Source organism: Anoplophora glabripennis, unplaced genomic scaffold (genome assembly GCF_000390285.2).
Source record: "Anoplophora glabripennis isolate ALB-LARVAE unplaced genomic scaffold, Agla_2.0 scaffold12, whole genome shotgun sequence".
Lineage (NCBI taxonomy): Eukaryota > Metazoa > Arthropoda > Insecta > Coleoptera > Cerambycidae > Anoplophora > Anoplophora glabripennis.
In genome coordinates, this window is record NW_019416512.1 from 1,054,357 (window position 1) to 1,079,061 (window position 24,705).

At 31.9% G+C, this 24,705-nt stretch overlaps 1 protein-coding gene across 1 annotated transcript in view; it reads right to left on the bottom strand.

The window, feature by feature from the left end:
* LOC108917938 (myelin transcription factor 1) overlaps window positions 1-24,705 on the bottom strand; it is a 192,210-nt gene that overhangs the window by 53,014 nt on the left and 114,491 nt on the right. Inside the window, exons 4-5 of the mRNA XM_018724754.2 lie at window positions 5,690-6,392; window positions 5,230-5,569 (exon numbers count right to left, since the gene is read on the bottom strand). Of these exons, the coding sequence (XP_018580270.1) occupies window positions 5,230-5,569; window positions 5,690-6,392 (1,043 nt within the window). The remainder of the gene's footprint in view (window positions 1-5,229; window positions 5,570-5,689; window positions 6,393-24,705) is intronic.

The following is a 24,705-nucleotide window of genomic DNA, read 5'->3' on the forward strand; positions in this document are numbered from 1 at the left end:
TTAGTGTGTGTTTTTTAACCCTCACGTATTTGAGAAATGTAACTCGAGAGCAGATTATTTCGGTGAAAATACACCGATTTACATCAAGTTAACTTAGTATACCTACAATTTGGCTTCTTTAAAAAGTTACCAGTATATATTCTCTTCCGTCGGAATTTGTGTAACAGCTTCGAATATGTTATTTGTTTCTAAGACAATTACATTTGTTAGATCATATTCCAAACCAGCATTTTTTTTTGTTTGTTGTAGATGAAATTTATTGACAACAAAGAAACTGTTCTCTCAGTGTGGAATAATGGCAGAGTAATGTCCAAGAAGTGTAAAAATAATGTACTTTCTATGTTTTTGGTGGTTGTCGAAGGTAAGCTAAGATATACATTTGTTATCATTTTTGTTGTTAGACTTTTATTAATAATGTATAGGAAACATAAACTTTTTTAAATAGTACCTAAATCTTTTCTCCACAGAGGCAAATATATATTTTTGTTTTTTGAGATAAAGTTAATTAAAACGCTAAATTTTTACATACTTAAACCTTTTTATCAATTGACTTAAAAGAATTGATCCTATTTTTCTACTCTTTTGGCAATTTTTCGATATTTTCTTTTTAAAAAGTAATTTTTCTAATTTTTACTCCTTCCTTTTTAATTTTTTTCATTTTTAAAAGACAAATGTTAACTAACGGTAAAATATGTTAGTATGAATGTTAGTAATTCCACTATTGTCCTACGTCTACACACGGTTATTCTTGCTTACGAACGTCTTATTAATCGAAATATTTAGAGCAATTCGCAATGTTTGCATACAATGCCGTAAAGAGGGGACCCGAATTTCAAGCGCACTGGAGGGATGAATTCCCTTCACCCTAATGCGTTCGATATGATTAAGCCCTGATTAGTCATATTCTACGGGGTAAACTGTAGTTCACATTATAAAGAAACTAACGAGGGAGGTTTAAAATTAGAAAATACATACTCAAAAGCTTTTAACAGATTTCTAAGTAAGTTTTTTACATTTCGTGAAGAATGTATTTATTACGATGGCCGAGGATGTAATATTTAAAAAGATTTTCTTGATGGAGAGTACTCGTATAAGTCATACTCGTTGATGATTGAAAAGAGAGAAAATAGAGGCATAGGAAATTATAGAACCAGCACTATTATAAATATTTTTTTTGAAGGTTTTGAAACGGTACTTAACGGGGCTTATGTAAACAATAGATTAACACATCAATATTGGTTTTTCAAGGATAAGTCTAATAACAATAACTAATCCATTTTTCATAACAGATTATATATCAGATGCTTTTAATATAAGTTCATATGTAGATGTCATCATTGACATCGTTATCAGCTTGTGAGTTTTGTGGGCAGAAATTAATTAATTGATACCCTCGAAAGGGGTGCCTCAGGACTCGGTCCTGGGGCTGCTGCTTTTCAATATATTTATGACGTAGTGTCTTTTATATGCAGATGATATGAAAATCTACAAAATAATTGCCTAAATTCCCTATACAGTCTACAAATATATAGTGCGACCTAAATAAATTACAATTTTATGTTTTATTGTTTATTCTTAAGAATACTCCTTATTGCATTTTCGTATTCCTTGGATCATTTTGTTATTGCTAGCTCACAATCATTTAATGACTTGGTAATAGGTTATCTTTTGCGGAATATAGCCATAAAATTAATACAGAGGTATTGAAAAAATTAGGTTTCGTCATCTGTAGTACGCAAGAATTTAATTCCTTCCAGGTATGTTATTAAATTATTACATAATCTATCGTTCGATCTTAATGCTGTTCTAAAACATGGTCTCTTTACTTTAATGTACATGTAGATCGCTTGGAACGTATTCAAAGACGATGTCTAAAATTTGCGAGCTACCAAGATTTTATTTATATTTACCCCTATATGATGATCTACGAGTACTACAGATATTTGCGATATCCAGTGGAGTGCCACGCCGATTATGTTCCAACAAATATTTCTGTTACCCCATTTCCAAAGGAATTCTATGCGCTGAACACGATCCTGTAGTCAAAATTCATAATTTGCCGATGAATTTTTGGGTGAAAACGCCCAAATATGGGTAGAAAATTATTTTTTCTTTAATTTTGTCCAAATATATCACAATCGTAGTATTTTGATACTGAACACGATACTATTAATAAAAGTTACCTATGACCTCGATATTTCTCAGAAAATCCACTATTTGGGTGAAAACTAGCTAAACACGGGTCAAAACTGATTTTTTCCTCAATTTTGTCCTAATATACCGATTTCGTAGTATTTTGAGACGCTAAACACTATGCCATTAGTAAAATGAACCCATGATCTCGATATTTCTCAGAAAATGCACCATTTAGTTGAAAACTGGCACAAATATAGATCAAAACTGATTTTTTTCCTAAATTTTTTCCCAATATATCATTTTCGCAGTATCTTGAGACGCTGAACATGATGCCGTTAGTAAAATTTAAGCATGACATCGATATTTCTCAGAAAATCCACCTATTTTGGTGAAAACTGTCCAAAATAATATGAAAATGATATATTTGGACAAAAATTAGGAAAAAATCAGTTTTGACCCATATTTATAGTTCTATATTGGGTTCACTTAACTTTAGAATACTTAGAACTAGTTATAGACAACATATGTTTCAATAATCTCAGAGATCAGTATGATATATGTCTGCAATTTGACTACAATAAAAAAATTGGAATTTTGATGTTTTATAAAAAACTTATTCTAATCCAATAACATATTAACCTTTAATTGGTTATAAATGTATTGTAATGTATTTGTAAATAAATACATATTAATAAAAAAAATCATAACAAGAAAACGTTTCGTTGGTAGCACTTAAATTTCTCGTATTTGTCTAAAAACTCATCTAATCTTCGACTATTTCTTTGTCGGCACTTATTTATTTGATACCTTATTTAATTTAAGGACTTATTAAAAAACATAATTATTCAGGTACTATAAAACATTCAGGTACTATAAAACAATAATGTTTTACTGTGGTATATTTCCTTCTTATAAAAAACTAAATTCGTATTCGTAACGTTTAATTCGTAGGTATCAAATATCAAAACATTAAACGTTTCTATAAAAACTTTTGTGATTTTATTTTATAGAGGAATATTCGAAGCAAGTTTCGTGGTACCAGAAATAGAAATGGACTGTAGAAGTTAACCACTACTTTCTTTTTCAATGCAATACGGTATATAATGCATACTAATATTTTACGCCTCATTGTAATTCAACATTAAAAAACAATAAAAAACAAACTGAGTCTAAAAAAAATAATTTTAAGAGATATTTGCTTCACTAATATAATACAATAGAGGGTGGTTGCCGAAGTTATTTTGTGAAAAAAATTTATATAAACATAGGTCGAAATATACTTCGTTTCCGAGATACAGTGTTTAAATTTTAATTTTTTATTTATTTTTACTTGCACCAGTGGCGTTCGTGCGAGAATGCCATAAATTTTTTTATAAAAATAAATGGTACGCCAGTGACCTTTTCCTGTTTTGATATTTTTTTAGAAATCCGTCATCAAATCTGAATGAAATTAGTCTCTTCAATTTTTTTCGTGGGATGCACCGTTTTTGAGGAAAAAATAAAACATATTTTATTGCAGGTTTATCTTTTATTTAAGGGTCTCTTTTAATAAAGCGTGGCTAAAGTAAAGATTCAACATTGAAAATAAAAAGTTGATATGAATGCGGGTAAAAAATTCCTCGATTTCTAGATACAGGATGTTCAAAACTCTTTGATATAATTAATAAAAATAAATAAAAAAATAAATTTTAAACACTCTGTATCTCGGAAACAAGGCATATTTCGACCTACGTTTATATGAACTTTTTTTCACAAAGTAACTTCGGCAAGCACCCCCTAAAATATTTCGCACTTATTTACAAACACCCTGTATATTAGTCATACTATTTGTTAATAAACTTTGGAATGTTTTATATTGTACAGCTACTCCGCGAGATATTAGTTCGCGGAGTAGTTGTTTAATATATCATCCGTTAAAAAATATGCTGCTGCAACAGTCGTTTGTTATAAATACAAGAAAAATGGACAACCCTTTCCGCGTACTATCTTACTATGCATGTTAAATTTTAAACAGTTTATGTTTCGCAAATCCTATATTGTCGTAAAGAACGCCGCAATTTCCAAAAACGCGGGCCTCTTAGCATTCACCATAAGACCGCTGGGGGCGATTAGCGAAGAAAAAGGGTTGCCCGCTAGACGTCTTCCTCCCGATCTCCCCCCTCCGAATAAGGCGACAGTTCGGAGGCGGCTCACGTCTTCACGCTGACAGGCGGCTTATAACTTGTATCAAGTAAACCTATAATGCCCGCCCGTAGATGGCGCCACAGCGCCAGGTGACAGGTACGTGCCGGACGGGTTTCCGGCCCCAATTAGTAACTTTGCGGCGACTTACAAACTCGCGTAAATATATCTAAGATGGTAGATACAATATACATCCCTGGAAGGGGCGCCAACTAACGAAAATGGCAACAGGGGTGGTCGATTTCTGTGCTAGTCCCGCAAGTATGTTGGCTTCAAAGTAACCGAAGTATGACCGAAATTTAAGTGAGAAAAAACTTATGCTTAAGCGGAGTTTGTACCCAGCTTTAAGCTGCGATTACATTGGACTCGATTTGTCCGAAAATATGATCGTACTAAATCGCATGGATTTTTAGTCGGTTCATTCGTTCATTTCGTAATTTTTTAACATTGATTTTCGTACAAAAATTTCGAATTAAAACGAATACATATATTTGCAAGTCTGGTTAAACTGTTAACGATCTATTTTTACGAATTTGGACGAATTGGTGATGCGACTGCATTAGTTCGTTTTCATAAGTTCAGTTTATACGACTAGTCTGATACTTGTAACAATGAAGTACCAAAGAAAATGTATTTGTCTTACTGTATCTGAAATATGGTCATCGTAGAACCAAAAATGTAGGTTATACAATTGAGAACAGATCAAATCAATTTTGCTTTACTTAAACTTTAACAACTACGTAAAAAATCACACTGTCGCAACCAGTGTAACCTCTCCCTTACTGGTACAGAAAATTTAGAAAAAAAATTGTACAACAAAAACTACTATCTAGGATTTCCTTCGATATTTCTTTGTGGTCAATATTTATTTACTTTATCTATGCCTAGACAAAGATAAGCGCATGCACTAACCTCTTCCGATGCTATTTGGAGACAAGGAACCAGCGGCGACCAGTGGAGGTACCATCTTCGTAGTCGTTTCACTGACAGGGGTACTACTCACAGCAGGAACACACTGCACACCTTCCCGCGCCACTTCCTGCAAAGTACTGGCAGCCCTGGATGTGATATTAGCCGGTTGAAGGATGGTGTACTGCTTATTGGCTGCTTCGGGAGATTTGACCTGGGACTCGACTTGGCTTTCAGTGGGTTTCAGAGGAACAATGATTTTGGACTTGTCTTCCGCAGCTGCTGATGGATCAGCTATGGAGGGATACCCCACGAAGGTGGCCTCGGCAGGGAAAGGGCCTAGGGGAGGGTTTTTGGTGGATTGAGGAGGGCGGAAAGCGGATGTTGTTGAGAAAGGCGAAGCGGATGTGGTAGAAGTGCGCGGAAAGGAGTGGAATACTTGCTCGCTGGGAAATTTCGAAGGTTTTCCTTCATCTTTTTTCTTTTCATCGTCGAGTTTGTCGTTGGACTCGTTCTTTTCCGAAGCTGCTTCTGACATATCGATTTCTAACTCATTAGAAGAGTCGTCCACTAACTCATTGAAGTCAGGCGACTGGTACTGCATCATTTCTCCCTTTTTAACTACTCTTTGCTTGCATTCCACGACTTTTATTTTACTTTTCAATCCAGTTGCTTTGTCTTCCGAACCCTCTTCGTGCTCGTGTTGTTCCCTCAACGTTATGACGTCTTTCAACGAGCAAGTATTATCGCTGCTGCTGTTGGAAGCCGAAGAAGGTGACATCTTCACGGTAGCCTTCTTCTCGTCGAACAAATTCTCGAACGTTGGGCTCTCCTCTTGATGGCTACCATAACCCCCTCTAGGACCAGGCCAACTGCCTGAAAGGTTCTTCAGCGCCGCCTCTGTTTCGCGAATAAGGGTCTCTTCGGCGGCACCCTCGTCGCTCGTGGACAGCTTCGGGCTCTTTTTTGCCGGACTGTCTACGTTGGAAGGGGGTAGGACTCTCTTTTTCTGGGGCAGTATTAGGGACTTGGGTTCGTCGGATTTCTTGCGGCGCTTCTCGTCGATCGGTTCTAGGGTCTTGGCGAACGTCTTCGCCATCATGGCCATGCTGGGGTTTTCGATTTTTCGCTTCTTCGACTGCGGTAGACCAAAGGGACGATTGGATCTGAAACAAAAGAAAAGACTGAGACAAGAAAGCATGGTTTCGTACGTAATTTATAATAATACTTAAATGTTCAATTAAACCTAAAGGTATGTTTTATTTTATATTTTTTTTTGAGATTTTCTTTATTTCGAAGCATTTATGGTAATGGTAATTCTAGGTTTTTTGTATCCTAATTCTAGCTACTCGGTAGTAGTCAATTGATAGATTGAGAAATATTATAAAGCCAGATTAACACATCCATTAGTTTAGACTGTAGTAGCAAGTACGAACATGTTAGATATGATTAAGATGCAAAAGTGTAACAATGACAACTTTTACACCTCACACTACACACACCTATGAACTTTTTCTATGGGGATTCACGAAAATGTTATATTCTGCAGCAAGTAATAATCAACAAGATCTAATTCAAGTCATTGTCAATGCCACAGACATCAGTCGTGAGCAACAGAATAAGTACGCGTATGAACATCTTATTAAAACTGTATTTCGAACATTTTTACTAAGAGTGTGTTTTCATATGTTTTTAAATGATATCCATGGGATCCGTTCTCAAGTATTCAAATAAATCACCTAAAAATAATTCTGAGGAAATGTCCCCTCGGGAATTTTCGGCCACAGGTAGAGAGATTTCAGGGCGAATCGTCTGAATTTTTATTCTCATCCCCAGTGCACTTATCACGCCAGCTCAGGTATGTTCAACCCTTTCCCTGTCGCGATTATATTCATTGGATTTTCATATTCGCCGCTTTTTAGCGGAGACAGTATTAATATCGCCCCCGTTGTTTTTCAACCCTAAAGTTCTTCCCCTAGCGGCGGAACCTTAGCATAAAAATTCATCCGGCTACCCCTGTGCTATGCATGCTCGCGATGAATGGGAGACAGCGGTCTCCCCCCTCTAATGTGCAAGTTTGGGGTTCGATCTTGACGATGTGGAATTTCTTTACGAGTTAAATGCTTTTTTAGTTTCATATTGCCGAGGCTGTTTCGATCTGTATATGGAGCAATACTGGCACAAATTAAAATAAATGAAGAAAATAAAACATTAAACTATTTTAATTATTTATTAATTTTTTTTTGTTGACCCGTGTAATATTTAAACAAAGTAAAAATACACCACATACATATTTTAGTTAATTTAGACACTAAACAGTTTTTATTGCACCAAAATGTCGATGATTTCACAGTTCATAATACAGAATATTGGGATCACTCGATACCTAGAGCATTTCAAGGCATTCCCAATCAAATTGTTTCTCTTTTTGTATAGAGGAATCCAAAATAAACCTCACACAAGAGAATATGATAAAACAAAATGTTAACATCCGACTAAACTAAGAAATAACGCCGTGAGTGATCAAGGGACCCCGAAACACGTACTTTCAGCTCTACTTTCGCGAGTTTAAAACAAAACGGGCACCGCTCCGTCCATCTGTTATTTAATCCCCTACTTCTTAGAGGCACCGGGATACCAGCGCTCCAAAGTAGCAGCCTTAAAGTAGCGCGGATTAGGCAGTTTATCCTGGCGGATAGTCCTTACTTTAGCTATCTGTATTTAGCAGGAGCGGCAGGGATTTCGACGAAGTTGCTCGCGAGTGATGGTAATGGCCTAAGCTACCTAGATAGTTTGCGGTCAATGTTATAATCGCCAATTCTGACTTCAAACTACCCCTGGGGATCGGCTCGTTCTCAGCCCGAAAGGCGGATATGATCGAGTCGCGTCAGATAGTCTACTCCGGCAGACGCCGGAGCTAATACTTGTGTAATGGACCTAACACGCATCCCGAAGAAACACAACTTTAAAATATTTATGTCATGCAGCTACATTAAATAGTACATTTTATTTATATCCCGCATTATCACGTAACTTATGCCATAAAAAATACAGCTATTAGATATATTTTTTATTAATTAAAAAAACACTAATAAAGAAACTAAGGAGTACTTGACACATCCTCTTACTGTTGTTGTCTTGGTTTCAGGAACGAATTTTTCCCGATATACTTGAAACAGCAAGATTATTCTAATTTTTAAAAGGAAAATTCTTAGATTTCAGCTAAGTGCTTTTAAGAGATGTAAACAATTACATAAAACTCAATTTTGATTCAAATATTATTTAATAATTTGTGTAAAATCATTCAAGATACAGTTAGAAGGATTTAAAGAAGGCATCAAGCATGCAAGCACAAAGTCTTTGATTAAGTCTCGCATGATAAATATATTTACGATAAAATTAGATTTTATTGAGCCTATTTAAATAACATCAAACAATATGTCTGTATTGATAATACATTTAGTAATTTTAAAAATATAAAATACGGTGTACACTGAGATTCTGTCTTGGGGCCGCTTCTGTTTATGTTACACATAAATGATCCATTTTAATGTCTTTTTCCATGCAAATTAGATAAGTTTGTCGATAATGCAATGCTACTAAACTCATAATATCTCATAATATCTTAATTGTATCGTTGAATAATAAAATAGTACATTATAACAGCTTTAAATTATTGGGTATTTATAATGATGATACATTGAAGTGGAAATAAATTGTTCAGTTACCTATTATACCTATTAGAACAATTTAAAAGTGTAAGTACCTAAGTTATCTGTACATTATTCTCCCAATTCGTATCGAAGTTAGTTATTTTATAGAGAAGTTCTAGTGATTTTGTAAACATTTTTAGGCTGCAAAAACAATAATATAAGGGTCAAGCAAGTAATAAAGAACATTGTAAACCGTTATTAAAACATTTTAAAATTATGCCCCGTCTATTCTATTATATTCTATTCTATTTTTGCGACATCTATTTTTTAGTACAGTCCAACAATTAAATTTACATTTATTTGAAGGTTATTTAAAATTATATCCTACTGAACACTGTTTTTATAATGTGAACTAATTTGCGATAATCGTTAGATGCAAGTGATTTATTGTATTAAGAAACAATATTAAAATTATTCTAATTGATATTATCATCTTTATGATATTACTACTAAGTCTATTTCCATAGATTTTTTAAATTCTTATTACTTTTTAATATGTTTTTTTTTTGTTATTTCAAACACGCGTTTGTCTGATCTCTTTTAATCGCGTTCTAGTTCTTGACTTAGTACAAATGTATTATCTTTGAATTTAACGTATCCAATATATTTATGTACCTATTTATCATGACTGTAAAATAAATGGTAGGTTCATGTTTTTCTCAAGATGTCAAGTTAATATTATAAATAAATATTACAATTTTTAGAAACTGAATTTAATTTCATGTTAATAAATTTAATTTCGGAAGAATTTGAAAATCTAATTTTTAATAATAATTTAGTGTTTCTTCTAATTTTTTTTCACAATTATAAATAAATCTAACGCCAACTGAGACTGAATTATGAATTTCGCCACCAGTAATTGAAGAAACCGACAGAGGCTATGGATGCTAGATCTAAATTAAGTCACGCATTGTGAAATTATTTTTATTTAATATTTCCGAAAATGATTTTGAAATATATTATATTTGTTAATATAAACTGTGTATATTCTCTTGGGCCTTAAAATTGGCATATTCTTAATAATTATTTTTTGCAAAAGCAAGAAGACTGTTCACTTGTTAAAATCAAGAATAGAATGAATTAATGCCATAAAATGGCGATTTGTTAAGATATTTTAAAAACGATGTAAATCATTATTAGTAAAATTAGTTAAATTAAATTTATTTTCGTTCGCGGAAAAATGTTCTTTTACTTATATGTACTTGATAATGCATTACATTGTCGGTTTTTAAAACCTTTGAAGAAAGTCTCTTGGTATTTATTATTTAAACCATTCATTCCGCTTTGCGAAAGTTTTAAATTATAAAGTCACGGGTATTAAAACACAAATATAAAAATATTCTTATCACTTGGAAATAAAAAACAACAAAATATCAAATATAATAAATATAATACAAAGGTACTATATTTAAATATTTAAATTGGGCGATAAATATAATAAATAAATATAACTGTCCTGAAAAATTTATTTCTATAATATTCTCTTCAAATATAATCTGATTTTAGTTGAGATTGTGGTTAAGTTTTAGTTGTAAGATAATGTTGATTTGGTAATTTTTATGAGGATGAAATAATTAACGTGACAAATATAAATTGTAGTTTATCTTAAAATTTATAACTATTTTTGCCTAACAAAAATTATACATTGAAAAAAAGCAAACGATAAAAATTCCCATCATTATATCAGGTACTTCACTTAGTTAACATTTAGAAAATCAAACTTTTTTCGTTTACAAAACTGCGAATGATGTTTTGTTTTCAAATCAGTTTGATGATTTAAAAACGGAACGCCATTTGTAGTATTTAAAACGAAAATAGATTGGTTTTTGAAATGTTAACTATTTGTCGGATTTTTTCAGTTTTTTGGTTAGTCAAAAAATGTCTAATAAAAATTAACCATTTGCTGCTTCTTTTGGCGTGTCTTTTAATTAATTATAAAAAAATTTCATAGGTGGAAAATTATCTAAACAAAAAGAACTATAAAGATTAAGTAACTTCCCACAAATAAATGGCTATTTATAAAACATAAAAAATGGAAGTGAATTTTTACAATTTTTATAACTTTAGCAGTGCAATTTTTTTACGACCTAAGAACATTTCTATATTTATTTATTTGTTTTCGATCTAAGTATGTACATTGTTTGTTACGAATATTAGTTGTTACTAAGTACGTTGAGACTTTTTTAAATTATTTTATAGAATAGATAATTTGTTTTTTAATTATATATATTTTGTTATTAGCTCTTTACTTTTACTTTATTTTAAAAGATATTAAGCTAATTCAAATAAATTTAAAAAATTGTCCTAAAATCTAAATGAAATGAAGTTCTTTGAACCCACTATGTAAAAGATATCTAACAACATAAAATTTTTTGATATTATTTCATAGAATTTTTGAATAATTTTGTTGAATTATTTGAATTAGTAAATTCGCCTGAAAACTTTAGAAAATTAAACATTTACTAATAAATTTTTACTGCACTTTTACTTGTAACTGTGTAGAAAATAACGAATTTTATCTCCCGAAATATTGTAAAATTATCCATTGAACATTTCCCTATTCCTGCGCACCTTTGAAAAGTTTCTGGAAAGTTTCTAAATTTTAAAGAGCGCTTCATAAAATCCACATACCTGGCGTTAGTGACCGCTTCTATCATCTTTCACATCACCGGCCAAAACAGTCATCAATCCGGCACATTTCCGCCGAAAGAAATAACAAATCCCACCGCACCGCAAAAACGTCAAATTAACAGTCGCCAAAGACCAACAAAAGTAGAACAGCGTAGTCACGCCACAAATCACCACCCGCTACAGTTCCAGAACTCACGCAACTAACTCTATGTCGCACGCACGCTGCCAGGGACTTGCGTAAACTCCACGCACAGAGCTGCAACTGCAGCAGGAGCGCCAGCAGGATTGAAGCCGAGCCGACGGCGAGCGTCGGTCGCGGGAGGACGTTGCAGCGCGCGCAGAAATGCAGCCCTCGCGGTACGCTCGCTCGCCTTGCCCACCCCTGCGAGTAGGGTCCGGCGGCAGGAACGTATTCCTGCTGATGTCGATATCTTCATGTATTATCGGGCACTAGATGTTGCGGTAATTGAGATTATTCGAAAAATTTGCTTAATTGGCGGGTTTTCGCTGGTGCGGCATCGCTCCCCAGCAGGAGCAGCAGGAATGTTTCGTATGGTAAGGAGGTACGTTAGATGAGTTTTTAATATAAATTTTATTACGGAATGATTTTATTTTGTTGGAAAAAGGATTACGTTCATAATTTAGCTCACGCTAACCTGTAGCAGGATTATGTGCTTAATAATTTATGCAGGAACTGACGTTGCAGTGAAATTTGAATTATTTTTATCACTATATATATCGTTATTATTCCCTGTTGTTTTTACCTTGCTCATAGCAATGTTGGTTCATTCCTGCAAATTTATAAAGAGTGTTTTGAAAGTCCTGTAATTTTGAGACAACAAGAATATGTTAGAACGTGTTATTTGATTTTTACTTAATATTCGATTAAAGTTATACATCTGTTTATATCGAAATGTACTAATTTCTATACAAATAAATGAATTAAAACATATAATAAATAATGTTCACCCCTTAGAAGATACAGCCTCTCAAAGTTTAAAAAAATATATGGAGTAGCGACTGTAACTTGAAAACCAAAAAAAGTATAATAGTCAAATTTTACACAAATTTTTTACTAATGCATGTGCAACTATTTTCGAAAAGGTCTGCTCCTTGGAGGGGGTTAAAATAAACATCCCCAGTAAACAAATAAAATAAACAGTTACATTTTTGTTACAAATTTTATGTTTGAAAAAATTGAATATTTAAAAATACGTATCAGACAGTCTGATTTATATTAAAACTTTTGCCTGTCTCACTTTTTTGCTTTAAAACTAACCGATTATTAACAAAAAAAAAATAAATTCGTTATCATTCGCATTTCAGCTCGCACGATTGCAACTAAGAAATATTTAAGGAGGCGGCTGTCATGACTTTCATGGTATTTTTATTTCAACCCCCTCCAAGGGGCAGAAATATTCGAAAAATTGTTGAAAACGTGCACAGTATAAAATATTTGTAAAATTTGACTAATATTATACATTTTTTGATTTTCAAAGCACAGCCGCTATTTAATATTTTTGTGGAAACTTTGAGAGACTGTATCTCCTAAGGGTGAACATCTTACTAAGATCATTTTTATGTAAAAAGTGTTATTTTTAGCTGTAATTTACCGGCACCATTTGTGCTACTTCTTTGGAAACACCTTGTATAGTTTTTTATAGTTTTTTAAAGGGAATGTAATGTTACACATTACTACCAAATTTCAAACATTTATTCCTCGTCCTTTTTTTTTGTGAAAAAGGCTGAAGCTTATAATAATACTAATCGACGTGCAAGAGCATTTTTAACAGTTTTGTGTTTGATGCACTGAATTTATTATAAGTTATAGTGACTCGCATGTACTGACAATTGACAGGATTTCTTTAAAAATACAAAAGTAAATGTTATTATTTATTCTTTTTGGAAACATAGTTGAAATTGTAGCAAAACGTGCTAATTGTGAAAAACATTCCCGTGAAAAATCACTTTCCTGTAATTTAATGCATTTTGACAGAATAAATACGTTCTCTTAGTAAACAAAATAGAAGTTATTGCCTGCAGGCTGTTGCTTGTGGCATTTCTGTATATGTTAAAGTAGGCAAAATTAAGTTTACTAAAAGGAGCCTTTGACTAATTCCTGTAGCGCAATTTATTTACAATTTGTATTTTTTTAATTAGCAATTTAGCGAAATACAAAAAAAAACTAAACACATCATTTTATAATGAGCCAAGGAATCTACCATTTAATGTATCGGTATAATTTTTATAGAAAATAATTAAAAAAAATAGTGATGAACATTGTTATTACTACACTTTTGCCGAAATTTTTCTACAAATAGTTTTACAATTCCGTCTTCATTTCTTTATATGTCAACAAATTATGTGTAAAAATAATTTAATGGTGACATTCTATAGATTTAGAAAATTGTAAATTGTAACCACTTTAATAGGTAAAGAATATCGATTGCATATCAATACTACAGTAACAGGTATTAATATTTTAACAAGTTACAATGTTCAAGGTTGTATGACAAAGACAATGCAATATAAAACATCGGAATACACATTTTACAATAAATTGTATGTAACAAATACCAATCAAACAAGGAAATAGGTTGTAAGTCGTAAAATTGTCGGTAGATGGCGCGCATTGTACTATGCTGCAACAGTCCGGGTAACTTTTAGCGTTCCCTCGTCCTTTATGTCCTTTTCAGGACGGTTATCAGGCGTTAGAGATATTTTCATTTCCTCCAAAGTACCAGAATAATACACGTTTATAAATTATAAACGAACCATTTTTGAAAATATATACATTTCAGATGTTAAAGAATTACGTTTCATGTTTGATATGAAAATATAGTATTGTCCTGTGATTGATGAACAATTATTACGCAATGTATATACAAGGTGGACCTTAATTTTGTTATTAATCGTCGTGTATATACAAACTTTTTTATTTATAGCAAAACACACTCTAACAATCAAATTTATCCTTCTACTTCTAATATTTGTTTTTTAGTTTTCCGTGACATGCAATAAATTTCACTACCAAACTTCTACAGTGCCAAAATTAACAAAAAAAAATTGAAAAAATGAACTAGCAACAATTCTAACTCCTTGTGAAGAATTATCTTAAAGATGACCTGTTAACAAAGATTGAACTAGTCTTATAACTGCTTTTGATAAACGTTTTTGGCAATTGATGATTCATATTTATACATAGTTAACAAAAAACGGGTTGCGTTTCTTTTCTGTAGCTAAGGAACATGTCGAACTTTGAACTTTTTTTGTGAATTTCTTGAAAAATGTGGGTTTTGATATTGTACCATTTGATATTGTACTATTGAAAAAATGATTGTTTTCCAAAAATTTTAGTAAATTACACGGTTTTCAAGTAAAAAAGAACATAACTAAAAATGAAAAAAATTTTGGCGTAATATACATTTCAATTTTTCTCGAAATTCAAGTAAAATTTTTCAAGAGCAAAAATTTTTTCAATATTACATACTTTTCACGGGGTCAAACTAAGTATTTTTCAAAAGGTAACCAAAAATTGATATTTTTTGGTCAAAGTACACTGAAAAAAAAGTATTTGGATTTTAAATGAAATTATTTGTCTTAAATATTATTTTATTCTATTCAAATGTATATACTTTCGTCAAACTATGTGAAATATTTACTGTTGTCTATAATTTTTCTTAGAATGTATATTATTTAAAAAAATAATTTTCTTGATAGAAAAACATATTTTCTTGCGTATATGTACATATATAAACATGCGATACCTTAAATCAAATGTTGTAACATTTGAAGCAAGAATTTTTTTGCGTGTAGAGCTATGAAAAAGTGGGTTTAAAGCGTTTTTTTAATCATTTGCAAAGTATAAATGGGTACCAAATTTGACAAGTCACCTTCAAAGGTGTGGAAATTCCTATTTCATTTAAATTTTTTGTGTTGGAAGTAGTGTATCAAATTTGCTGATCTTTCGAAAATACATGCCTGACACAACCCTAGTAAAAGGGTTTTAGGTTTATAACACAATTTGGAGACATTTTTAATAGGATGAGGTTTTGTTACACTTGTACAAATTCCGTTCCATTCAGTGAGACGAGGGCCCGCTTTTTTTGGAATCGGAAATCCTTAATCTTCCTCCCGCAAACATATTCCGAGTTTTTAATTGGAAACCACTCGAGATTTCAAGAAACGGCATTAAAATATCCCAACGTGGATCGTGTCGTGCTAAACCCCGTGCAAAAATACAGCGGGGCCCCGTAGTCGTAAATCCATACAGCAAAAAAGTTGGGCAAAGGAACTTTTGCTAATTCAAATCAGTTCAGCCGCCAAATTCGACCTACCCCACAAACTCGCCTTAACTAGTTCGTGCAAGTTAGAAAGAGAAAGTAACAAAGAACGTAAGTGTAATTTGTGTCGGCAAAGTTTCGGACTAAGTTAGAGCCAGTTTGAAATTAAACTCAACTTTTTATGGACTCTGGCATGAATTTTGTGAAATCGATGTTGTTTACATTTGACTTGGACCTGGGGGATCGATAGAGAGATATTCTGAGGGGCTTCGCCTACACAATATTTTTAATAAAATACGTGTTTCTTTGCCTCAAAATTATAATTACTTTAATTAATTAACTGTCGTGTAGGGGATTTTTGTAACATTTAAAATGACGACAAACTTATTTTAAGATGTTCTTCCGAAAATCGTGACGTCTTTCGAATGAAAAAATCCATTAATACACGCGTCGTTTGATGTAACGCGGATGGTTTTTCGATGCTCTTTCTCCTGGAGTGGAGCGTACAGTAACGAATGTAGGATTCAGTTTTGCAATAACAGAGATATTTACATTTAAAGATATCTGATACCAGCTCTGTAATTATTAATCATACAATCGTACTACCTTGCAGAAATAAATCAGTGCTTGCTGTCATTTCTAGCGCCATCGCTCTTTGACATTTAAGTTTTTGTGCAACTTTTTGGTGGGTTGGTGTTAATTTAAGTGTTAGTTTAAGCATGTTGTGGACATTATTGTTAGTGTTTCCTAGAAACTTTTTGACTTTTTTAGTGAGAAGTGATAAATAGTTCTTCGAAAACGGTACACAGATACAATATTAACGAACGTATGGACATGATTTTAATTTACGGGGAATGTGTTCAAAATTCTGTATAAGCATCTCGGATCTGTCGTGCTCCCGATCCCGATCCATGCGATTTCTACTTGTGGAAACATAAAATCTTTTTATACATATTGTGCAGATTATTTACTAATTTAAATAATTTACTCCAAAATTAAAATTTGCATTCTCATGCACCATTTGTAGAGGAGGTAAAATAAATGTTAATGCCAATTTTTAGTATTCTTACAGCTAATCTGTTGTTTTTTATAAATCGAATAGGAAATAACAGAGTTATAGCTTGCGAATTTTTTTTTGAAATGTTGTAGATACAGTGTTTTCCAAAAGTCATAGATCGTAGACCAACTGGAACAAGATGTAAAATAGGTTGTAATACAAATATAATTTTTGTAACTTTCATCAACTTTGACAAAGAAAGAACAATTTCTTTTTATAAAAGTACAGGGTGGTCAATAATTCAGTTCCGTTTTTATTACGACATATGTAAAACTCTGTAGAATCAAAATATGCAATCAGAAAAACAATTGAACATCAATGTAAAATGGTATGATTGAAAAGAGAAAAGGAAAAAATACACTGTTTTATGCATAAAATGGTCTATAGGCGTTTTAGAAACATTTCGGTGATATTCATTCATTTGTTCAATATAACAAAATATGTGAAAACGGTTGAAGACAGCTGATGGCTGAAACTAATTTCAGAAGAGGAGAAGTTGAACAAATGAATGAAATATTGATTTATCATTTTCTGCATACAATTTAAAGTTTTTCCTCCAGAAATTTGGCTTTCGGTTACATATTTTAAAATAAATATTCAATTGTTTTTTATATACTCTGATTTGATATGACTTTTATATCGGGTGTTATTTAATTATGTAGCCAAACTTCAAGAGGTGATGCTTTGAGTGGTTCTAAGACGAAAGAAAGTCTGCTAATGCTTCGTTTTCAAGATACAGGGTGTCAAACTTTTTTTAAAAAATCGTTTTTTCGTAAAAATCTTAACAATCCTTTAGTCGATTTTTTTAAATTTGGCAGTGTTATTTATGGTGGAAAGGGGCTAATTTAACCTTAACTAGGTTAAAATTATTTAGTGGCGTCTCGGCGGGCACCGTAACCAATATTTTTGGCAAAAAAATGTGCGCCACTGACTTTTTTAAAACTTTCATCATTTTTTTTCGCATTAAGCAACAAAAAATACTACTTTTTTGTCTCTTGAAATTTTTTCGTATTTTGCTTTCTTTTTGGAGAAAAAAATAAAAATCACTATTGCATGTCCCTGAGACAACATAATAAAAAATTAAAACTACCAAACTATCAAAAACTGGGGTGAAAATGTTATTTTTTCCATTCCGATATTCTATTCTAGGCTCAGAAATTATTATAAAAAGTAATGCTAGAGCTAAAGAAAATTTTTTGTTTTTTTGTTGGTTACCGGACCTATGTTTATATAAACTTTTCGTCTCAGAATCACTTAAAGAATCATCCCTTGAAGTTTGGCCACGTACTTAAATAACACCCTGTATAGGCCAACTAGCCGATAAAATGGAAACACATATTTTTGTCGTATATGCCCCCAAAGTAATTTTTTTGTGTAAATGTTTAACTTTTAATTCCTCCAATAGGATAAAAACCTTTTATATGATAAAAATACACGGATAATAAAATAGTTAAATATTTATTTAATGATTATTTAATCGTGTATGATTTCAATATTTTGAAGTACATAGTATAAAAATATAAAATTGCGCCATAACTGAAAGATTAGATACAAAAATATCGCATAAGTCATTGATTTCTATGCAAAAAATTTGTTATTAATAAAAAATGTTATTCGACGTACTAAAAAAAGTATCAATACTGGAAAACACCCTGTATCTCGTAAAAGAATCAAGATATTGAGATGCTAGATGGAGCTTAATAAATTATTGTCTTGTTAAAATTAGTATTAGGTAGGTAAAATTTTTAGGTAGTTCATTTTTTGTAAAAAAATCCTGTTGCGTGATTTTTAAAATTATTTCTCTGAAGAAAACTAGTAGAATGAAACGTCTAGGTGCTTTTCTATGAAAAACACTAACATTAGTACACTTACGCTATTTTTACTAATAGTTTTGAAAGAATCTTAATTCAAAAGTGCGGTAAAAACTATAAACCTGCCGTTAATATCCCCCTGAACTACTACTCTGCCCAGATCCAACTTGCTACAATATTTCACACTTATTTTAAGCGCCTCCCTGGTTTTTGACTGATTCTAGAGATACGCGGAGGCCGAATACGCTTTTTAGTGCTTAATTCACTGCCTGGCATGGACCGAAACGATTTTAAATAAATTCCCTGCTAATATGATGAGGGTTAAAATACGGCAAAAACTTCCTGAACCGAGCCAGCGGCTGGCAAAGTAAGTAAAAGGCACCGGAGGAGAGGGCGAGGGGAACGAGGCGTGGGACGCGAAGGGGATCGACCCCCCCACCCATGCGAAAATTCGGGGAAAATTATAACGGCAAAAAAAACGTACCTACTTAAAATGGTATAACCCAAATGTACTTATGCACTTGCTAGTAATTATTGTTAAAGTAACGGTAAAAAAATTGCAAAGACAGATGGAAATTCGGAATAACTCAATGTACAGGGTGTTTTATTAAGTGAAACTTATTTTTTTTTTTTGTATATTGATTACAATGATTGTGTGCATGTGTTTTTCTGTAGAGGAAAAATTCTACTTTTAATTTATAAGAAAATTATTTGTGAGTATGAGGAAATGTTATCCTTTGTAATAATTTCTGTTTGTCATACTTTTAAAAACTACTAAGTACTAGTTTCTTGATTTTATATACATTTCATAATCTTAAAGTATACAGGGTGTGCCGTTTAACACTCCCGCTGCCCATATCTTCGAAATGAAGAAATGCATTTTAGTTCCGGAAACTGTGGTTATTAGGATCCTCGAATAGCTTCAAATTGCAGTTGGAATTATTAATTCAAATCTTTCTGTATAGATGGCGTGGCAATACTAAAAAATTTTTTGTTTCTTGGAACGTGGAAATGTGGTCCATCTGAAAGATCGTTAAATTTTATGTAATTTTTGTAATATAAAGTTTTTCCCAATATTTACTTGTTTTCGAGACATGTCGACATCAATATGCAATGTATGATCTAAAAGAAAAATCTATTATTTTATTTAAATCACATTGAGACAAAATATTATTTTAAAATATCAAGGCTTTATTCACACCACATACTAACTAATAAACAGTAAATTATAAAAAAAACAAATGATCAACTATAGAAAAAAAAATGTACATTGGCAAATAGTTCAATTGAAAGACGCAAGACCATTGTACAATTTTTTTTCTGTAAGTAATTAATGAAGGAAATAAACTATTATTTATATTACTTTTTTGAAACTTTTTCATTAATTTTATATCTGTATCTTGAAAATGAAGAACCGGACATATATTTACATACAAGAACATTTTTATTAACTTTTGACGTAGAATTGTGTGTGAAAAATATAGCAATAATAGTATTATCTTTTCATTGTAATTTATTTCTTTAATCCATACGTAAAAATCAATGTTAGTCTTTGTCAGTTATAGACTTGAATACCACTAGATCGATTGTGCTCAAATTTATAGGTTATGTTCGACATATTACTGGAAACGTTTAGAAAGTAGTTTGAAGAATTTTCAATAGGTGGCGCTGTGCATTATTACCATACGTTTTTTATTTAAAAAAATGACCACTGTGAAGCGTGTTCAACTAGTAATAATATATTAAAGTGGAACGATCATAAATTTAAAATTTTAAAATTGGTTATTATGTTGCCAATATAAATATTATTAAAAAAAATAATAATTTTAATAAAAAACATCAAGCTGCTTTTACAGGAAACATCAAATTTCCGAAAATGATCCAAGATTATCAGCATGTAGCTCTGGAATAAAAAGTTTTTTCTTTTGATTCTAGTTTACTTTATGTTTATGAAATTTAGTTAAAGCCTAAAAAATTTTTTACAGTTATAAATAATGAATATTTTGTTTCCTGTCGTTGTTTACTCACGAAGTCATGACTGTTTCTATTTTTTTTTGTTTTAAATAAAATATTTATCCTTTATTAATACGTGAATGAGCTCGACTAATTTGAGATTTAGGGGTATCATCATCGCAAGTATATAATATATAATTTTTATATAGTAAAATATGCCTGAAAAAATATTTTAATAAGTATTTTTTCAAGTCTGTTTTTATTCTGACTCAGAAAATGCAATAAGAAACAAATGCGCATCAATTTAAGAAGATATGGTCAAAAAATTGATTTAAAAAAACATTCCTGAATTTTTTGCAGAAACTGCTATGAAAATATTTTACTGACAGTAATTAATTTTTTAACTTCTAACCTAAAATTAATTTTACCACTTCTTTACCATTTTTCTACTGCCCACGTATGTTTTAGTTGAATCAGATAGTACTTTTAATTTCAAATCCAGTAATATATCTAGATACTGTTACTATACAGGGTGTCTCATAATTAGCTGCCAACCCTGAACAGGCCGATTCTATGATCAAAACTAAGTAAAAAAGTTCATATGAACATGGGTCCGGAAATGCTTCCTAAGGGCACAGGGACCCATTGAAGAGGGAGGAATGGAAATCATTTTTTTGCAATATCTCTCAATCGCGTTGTGATAAATGAATGAAATTTGGTATACACAGCTAAATTTTGATGAGCAATTTGATGGACTAATCCATTTATTTCCACAAGGTCCATTGGGGTGGGTACGGGGGGGCCCTTGGTACTTTGCGTGTGTAACTTTTTCATCTTTGACTTTTTAACAAATTGGACAGCAAATTCCGTTTTCCCGAACTGTTTTACGTTAAAAAGGTACTCTTGTTTCAAATCGTTATCTTTAACGGTTTCTGAGAAAATCGCTCTTGAATTAATCCCACTTTGGTCAATTTCATAGTAATTTAAACAAAAAAAATTTTTTTGTTTAAATTTAATCTAATTTTAATAAAAAAATAATAATAAAAAATTAAATTAAATAAAAATTAATCCTTTAAATGGAAAAGAGAGGAAAGGAAAATTATTATTATTTTTTTTTGTTTAAATTACTATGAAATTGACCAAAGTGGGATTAATTCAAGAGCGATTTTCTCAGAAACCGTTAAAGATAACGATTTGAAACAAGAGTACCTTTTTAACGTAAAACAGTTCGGGAAAACGGAATTTGCTGTCCAATTTGTTAAAAAGTCAAAGATGAAAAAGTTACACACGCAAAGTACCAAGGGCCCCCCCGTACCCACCCCAATGGACCTTGTGGAAATAAATGGATTAGTCCATCAAATTGCTCATCAAAATTTAGCTGTGTATACCAAATTTCATTCATTTATCACAACGCGATTGAGAGATATTGCAAAAAAATGATTTCCATTCCTCCCTCTTCAATGGGTCCCTGTGCCCTTAGGAAGCATTTCCGGACCCATGTTCATATGGACTTTTTTACTTAGTTTTGATCATAGAATCGGCCTGTTCAGGGTTGGCAGCTAATTATGAGATACCCTGTATAAGCCAAATAATCATCAAATTAAAAATTTTCTTTACTTTGCTTTTCTAGCTAGCTTTTTCTAATTTTTTTCCGACCATATCCTCTGAAATCGATGTTCAATTGTTTTTCTAAATGCATTTTCTGATTCTGGAAGTCTTTCTACATACGCCTACATTTTGTCAAATTCAAATATGTGAAGAATGATAGAAATATAGTAGAATCTGTCAAATTTGACATTTTGAGTATCGTGTATTTATTTTATAATTTTTATCTAATCAAAGCGAAGTTACGCGGTTTTTTTAATATCAGCGCCCTACACTTAAGTATAGTAATTAAGCCCTTGCTTATAGAAACCATTTTTGTGTAGAAATCTCAGAAACTCTCCCGCAAAGAAATTTCTTCCTCGGATCGCCGCCACTGGCTGTGCCGCCTGCTAGCCGACATGCCGGCCTGCGAGGCGCCCTGATTTATCGGCCCGACGTGATATACCGAGTGATATATGGCCCCGACAGCCTTAAGAAATCCACCATACGCGATATCTCGGACCGATCTATGAACCTGTCGGTAAATATAACCAGATTTATGCTGTCCTACCTCGATAGCGCAGCGCCAGCGCACCCTGTTGGGGATCTCGCAAAATATGGTTGAGAAACTGAAAACTGAAATATTGCACTAGTCTGAAACGATGAGGTCAGCAAAAAATGTTCTAGCGGAGCTTCCAATTTTGAAATTACATACAGGATTTCAGGAGTGACTGAGATTTTAACATGGATCAAAATAAAATAATTATTTATGTAACAAATACATAGCGCACAACTACTTTCACAACTATACTCTCAACAACGTTGAAAGTGGGCCAAATTGGACACATTTGAGGGATTGCTTTTTTACCAAAACGAAAGAAAAATTAGTGTAAATGTCAGGGTTTTGAGAACAATTTAACTAAGAACTTTTTTGTTTTGCGATAATATTTGTTTGCAAAGACGTTTCTTACACGGTTTTTTACATAGAATCCCAGCGGTATACACAATATCTTTCTGTAGCTTCCAGTTTTTCAGTTATAACACAAAATTATATTTTTTTAATTGGTACAGATATTTTTTAATTTTTTTTGAAATTTGGGTAAATTTGTTTTCAAATGATGTTATCGTATACGATATTTACAGAAAAAATTGTTTGTTATTCATGTTTTCTTAACAGAAATTAAATGTGCACAAAAAATGGATGGCACACTTAAAAAAAACAAGTAAAATAATTTTTAATGTTTATACCTTGAAAACAGTTTTTGTGTATCACGTATCAAATTCGAAATATCGAATATTGTTCAGTGTAGTGTATCATAATTGAAGAACCGGAAAAATATCTCATACACATTGAATTCTAGGTAAAGAGCTACGCCTTCATACAAAAACCAAATATTTCCACAAATAAAAAAATATGAGAGCATCATAGAACACAAACAAAATTAAGAAACGCCCTGTGTCTCTTAAACGAATCTAAATATTGAAATGAGGTAGGTATACGCCGTCAAATTTTATTCGAATATCGAGCCCGTTACATTTCAACAACTTTTGCTTTATATTTTCAGGAAATAGAGAAACCCCCCCAAAAATACCGAATTTGGACCAACCATCAATTTTGGCTTCAACTTAACCATACTTGACAGTTTTTTAGATAATGTCGCTGTACTAATTTGAAAATTCTTAAACTATTATAATATTATGCACAGGGTGCTCCTTTTGTAAAGAAAATAGTTCCTAACATAAAATCTAAGTAGAATAGTTTTAGAAATACTTTTGGTGAAATGTTTGATAAATGTCACATTTGCTCAAATTGGGCGTGAAAGTTTTTGACATCGCTGAGTACATTGGAAATTTGATCCGTCCATTTGATTCCTAATTGTATATCAGTTATTAAAAAAGATGTTTTACATTTTTTTAGGAAAATGCGTCGTTTACGAGTTATTATTTAACAAACTATACTGTGGGAAACAAGTACTCTGCGGACTAATGCTCCGACCTGCTTTGAATTACACGTGTAATATCTGTTAAACAGCTATACTCCAGTCGGCAGAGGCCGAAAAGTTACTGTTGGTGACATTTTCTTGATAACTCGGAAATAACTATACAGGTCTACTTTAAATGATAAGTACAATAACAGGCTAATTTGCTGACAAAATATTTTATCAGGAAAAAAAGTTATTAACAATTTAATCGTGAAAAATTTTTTTTTAGTAGTATTCTTTAAATAACTCAGCGGGATGACTTTGTACGAAAAAATGCTTAGAACATGATTTTGTTCGTAATAAAAGTATCTACAAAATGGCGGTGGTCCGATTACGAAATTTGCAATAACAAAGCCGTGAGATTGAAAAAACGGTTTAAAACGACAATTTTTTTAAGTTGCTGTAAAAATGTCAATTATAAACAAAAAGTGATAAAACTTTCGAAAACTATAGTTCAATATATAT